Raw genomic sequence first — 5387 nt, forward strand, 5'->3', positions numbered from 1 at the left:
ATATATTATATTCACATATATATACATATATACATATACACATATATACACATACACATATATACATATATTCTTATTTTCATAAATACATAATATACAAATATACACATATACATCCCCACATATACACATATACATACCCACATATATAACATCAATGATAAATTTATGTTTCCATATTTAATAGAGATAGGTAGTCAGCAAGGGATGACATATGTACTGCCATTCCGTTCTATAGCCGCAGGCATCCCATATTTTTGAAAAGGGCATTGTATTGTATCGAAAGTACAACTAATGGCCTTGTTTAAATTAGACATATGTACAATTATATGAACAAGCATGATATAAAATTTAGTGCTTGTTGTTTTATAATGACAGTTCCAGTGTTACACTCGCGTACAGACCGAAAGCACAACTCGTAGCCTTCTTTAAATTATACATATGTACAACTACATGAGTAAGCATGATATAAATTCAGTGTTTGTTGTTTTACAATGACAGTTACAGTGTTACACTCGCGTACAGAAAGTATTGAGGCCAGCAGCATCGCCTTCTATAAAATTGAACAAAAGGCTATGCCAGCAGGTTTATATATGAAAATCAATATACATATATGTGTACCAGGTTACATGGGTATACTACTATTTCTTTGCGAGTCTGCCGGAGAGACTGAGACAACTGACAACTCATCACATCCATCTCACCTGATGACTTGATGAGTGATGAGTGATGAGTGACGACATTGAAGAGAGACAGAAGAGTGAAGAACTGAAGACTCTCTCTCTCAGTCTCTATAGTATAGAGAGAGAGTGAGAGAGTTAAGAATAGAGGGAGTGAAAGAGTTAAGAGTAGAGAGAGAGAGAGAGTAGTATGTATTTAGTATAGAGAGTAGAGACTCTCTATGTACTATCATCTATTTACATAGTATGTATGTAGAATGTACATATGTAGAGAGACTCTCTCTCTCTGTCTCTCAGTCTCTCTACTCTCTGGAGAGAGTCTACAGGCTACTACTCTACGACTACTCTACTCTCTCATCTAGAGAGTAGAGAGAGAGTGTGTGTGTGTGTGACACTCAGACCTCAGACCTCAGAGGCTCATCAGTGTGAGTGTGAACACTGACATCACTGCAAAAAATATTGAGAAGAAGAAAAAACAAAACAAACCAAATTGTCTGTTTTTAATTCTCAGAAGGCTATGTGGACAGTCTTGTGTGTGTTAGTTTTTTTTAGCATCATGGAGTTCACCACTCCATATGTAAATATACTAGCAGACAAATAAGGCGCATGCTCAAAAAATCATATTTTAACCCTGATTTTATTCTCAATGTAACTAAAAATAGTCGCAAAAAGGTTGATTTTGTCATCAAATCGACCTTTTGAATTTAAAAAATCTTGTATTTTTTTTAGCATCACGAGTTCACGACTCCATAAGTCCATATACCAGCAGGCAAATGACTCAATGAGGGGCATGATCAAAAATTCATATTTTAACCCTGATATTCTTATCAATGTACCTAAAAATAGTTCCAAAAGGGGTGATTTTGTCATCAAATCGCCCTTTTGGCCCTTTTTTTTTGGGTATATTGGTGAGAAAATCAGGGTTAAAATATGAGTTTTTGACCATGCCCTTTATTGCCTGGTATACCGATGGAGTCGCCTAAAAGATTCTAGATTCCAATTTGAATAATATATTTACCCTGAACATTTCCAAAAACTCAATTTGATCCAGTTTTTCCAGTACAAAGCACCCGGATTTCCATAGTGGTTCTCAATTTCCAAATAGCTCATTCCCCTCAGAGTCTCAGACTCAGTAGTCAGTACAGACTACAGTACAGTTAATAAATATGTGTAAATATGTACATACATAAATACCTCGATTTTATTATTATGTATTTTTATAGAAATAGTTTTCAAATTTTCAATTTTGACGGCTATGAATATAGACAGTTGTAACTTTTAACCGATTGTACCATTTCGTATGGTATTTGTATTTTTTTTAAATAGTATTTACTGACTATTGTTTGCATTTTGATACTCGTGCTCAACTCTTCAAGTTCAGTATTTAGTTCAACTGTTCACCGTACAATCGTGCATCTATTTCAAAATAAAAATAAAGTAAACTGTCTGGTCGGAGATTTTTGTAAATGAAAAGTAAAAACAACCGAGAAAAAAAAAAGACATTGTACAAAATATTACCTTATTTGACTAAACAAATAGTGAATTATTTTATCTGAATAATATGAAAACTTCTGGAATCTGGAGTCTGGTCCACTCAGGAGTCTGGACTTCACCGCTTTATTCCTCCCTACGCCTTTTAATACGGGGCCGCGGGCCTGCCTATATACGCCTTAAATACGGCCCACGGCCCCACGCGGCCAGGCCCACAGTCTCGCAGATATATATTTAATTATTTAGCCCACAGTCAAAAAATCAAGGCGCCAGCCGTAGGCTGATTATTTTTACAAAAAAAAGAGAACTTTATATTTATTTATAAATCTCTTGCTTTATTGTGTAGAAGAATTCAAGCCACTTCGGTGCCAATGAAAATTTCTTAAATAATACAAGTTCTCATTGGTCATTTGTGAGACTTTCAAGTTTTAGCTAATCAGAAATATCTCAATTCTCATAAATGAGCATAGCTATGCCCTGCTCATTTATATGTGGGTCGTGGGACTGCTGGGGGCCTGGGGCTTGTGGGCCAAATGAAGCATTTGTGTTTCTGTAGCACACCCCATATAAAATTATAAATATTGTGCTCGCATAAGTTTTTATCCCCAGCAGGGGGGAGCCAAGGGGGAGGCCGGGGAGGGGGGGGGGCTTTTTCTCACTTTTACTGGTACTATTTGTACAAAGTACATCAGGTAAACCGACCTGGCCGGCTGGCCAGGCCCAGAAGTACTACAGTGATGTAAATTTTGAGGGCTATATAACGTGCGATATTCGTAGGTTTGTTCATTTATATCCAAATTTGAATACTTTACCCCTGTTGTACAAGAAAGCAGGCGCTGTTTTGCTAAAATGTCGTCCACGACCTCCACTGTAGATCTAGCTTTTACGGATGATGAATTGGAGTCTTCTGACTTCATTCCATGGTAAGTGTCAACACACAGTGCATTGCGCCAAGACCCGGCTTGTCATATTTGTATGGCCACAGGACAACGTTTTGTTGCGAATGTTTGCAAGTATTAGTTCGATATATACAATCCACTCCGTGTTTGATCTCATACCAAGTCACTTCTTGCACCATTTCACGCACTGCGTACTGATTGATGTTTCGGCATGCTATACAAATTTTTGTATTTCTTGTCACATAGCTGATTGTACAGTTATATGCTCTTCTTGATATTCACAGGTACAAACAACGTAAATTCCAAATTATTGCGGGGGCTGGTCTATGTGTGGCGTGTATATCCGCAATCGCAATCCCACTGATTATCTCCTCGAGTAGTTCAACCCCTGAGGCCACACAAAGAGCTGCAGTGCCCATGCCCAAGAATCTAGCTTTATGGACGAATCTGGCATGGGGTTATAAGGATGAAGTACAAAGTGACCATTATATCGTATCTGTCGACATGTTTGACAAGTCAGAGTCGTATATCCAGGATTTGCACGACGACGGCCACTGGGTCCTTTGCTACATTAGTGTTGGAACGATTGAAAGCTGGCGACCTGACGCAAATGACTTCCCCAGCAACTGTAAAGGATTGGACATGGCCGACTGGGAAGGTGAAACGTATGTGTGGATGTTAAATTCATTTTCTCACTCTCGGTAGTTACATACTGGTGAACGTGACCTATGCTAATTTTAATGAACGATATTGTATGTTGTAGTATGCTTGTATTCTGTACCGCTCTATGTCGACTACTGGAGCGAAAGTCCACGTATATCCATATTTGCGTTGCAATCTCTGGCTGATACAGATAATACATATCCTTTCCTCCCCACACACAGCTGGTTCAAAATGACCGATCAATCCTGCTGGCCACTTATGGAAAGTCGGTTTAAGATGGCGCGTGACAAAGGGTGCGATGGTATTGAAATGGACAATATGGGTAAGTTTTTCGCCACTTCGCTCCAATACCTGTTTTATATTTGAAATCGAGGATGATGATGTGATCGTAGCGACATTGTGGTTTACTGCTGCCTTGCTACTGAAGATCACGCAACTGCATGAAGTGCCTCTGTACTGCATAATTCTATTGGTACTACAGACCTAGTGATTAACATTTTTAACGGTTTGGCCCGAATTCTTTTTTACCTTTTTATCCGATAGACTGCTATGTGAATAAATGTATCAGTGGAAAGGACTCCAGCGATCTGAAGCAGCCGCAAATCGACTACAGCAAGTTTCTGGCCGAGACTGCACATGATTACGGTATGGGTGCGGGACAAAAGAATGTCCCTGCTCTAGTGGATTCTTTGGTCAACACGTTCGATCTGGCTGTCCTAGAGGAATGCAACGACTACAACGAATGTGGGTATTACAACAGCTTCAGGGACCAAAACAAGGCGATTGTGGGTGTAGAATACAAGTCTTCGTCTGATAACGCTGGCTGCAGTAGCGCGGCCTCGACGTATGGGCAGTCCCGAAAGTACCAGGGAAAAAAGAATGGAGAAAGTGTATGGAAGGATTGTTAAACCTCTACTGTTCTATACAATAAAATTATTCATTGTATGGCGAACGAAGATCTTGCATGTAAACTATGATATCAACCTTTTACGAATAGTATATGCGCTTCCGACTTCATCACGCCACTTAGACAGACTCGTGTTTTGACCCTATTAATATACTCAATAAACGATGAATATGCCAAAATTTGCAAAATTACTAAAATGCCGCCATGAACCGCTATTTATGACGAAAGTATAAATAACGGGGTGAAGCTGACGAGTTTGTCTCATTTTAAGCTATCAATCGTCAATGTGTAGCCATGTCAGTTTATCGCCTGTGTCAGAACGGGTCGCTTAGTACGATGCGGAGCGATCTCATAAGACTTCAAAACCACAGAATGACTCGCAACACAATAATTCGGTTCGCACACGCTATCGATCCAGGGCTTACTACTGAGTCGATCGAGTCTAAATCAATCAACGCCGAAGAGATCAATAAATTCAACGCTATGGCAAAGAGTTGGTGGGATCCATTCGGACCATGTATGCCGCTTCATCAGTTCAACCCGACAAGGGTAAGCTTCCTATTTACTATGAATGGAGAACTTTCTGTCTACGAAAGTTTAGTGTCTCAGCCTTGGTAATTATACCAGTTCTCTTTTGAGTCTTCGCGTCATGGAATATCTGTACACCCACACGAACAAACGAACACACATGCACACACAAGCAAACGCATACACACATGTGCACACATACACACACACACACACACA

The 5387-nt window shown here is 39.4% G+C and overlaps 1 protein-coding gene across 1 annotated transcript; it reads left to right on the forward strand.

The window, feature by feature from the left end:
• The first annotated feature begins 2943 nt into the window (after positions 1-2943).
• On the forward strand, positions 2944-4691 carry SARC_01808 (hypothetical protein). The gene is made up of 4 exons (XM_014304434.1): positions 2944-3094; positions 3355-3735; positions 3955-4055; positions 4277-4691. The coding sequence occupies exons 1-4, from the start codon at positions 3021-3023 to the stop codon at positions 4639-4641; spliced, it is 921 nt and encodes a 306-aa protein (XP_014159909.1). The 5' UTR covers positions 2944-3020; the 3' UTR covers positions 4642-4691.
• Positions 4692-5387: the final 696 nt, after the last annotated feature.

Source organism: Sphaeroforma arctica (genome assembly GCF_001186125.1).
Source record: "Sphaeroforma arctica JP610 unplaced genomic scaffold supercont1.76, whole genome shotgun sequence".
NCBI classification, from domain to species: Eukaryota; class Ichthyosporea; order Ichthyophonida; genus Sphaeroforma; species Sphaeroforma arctica.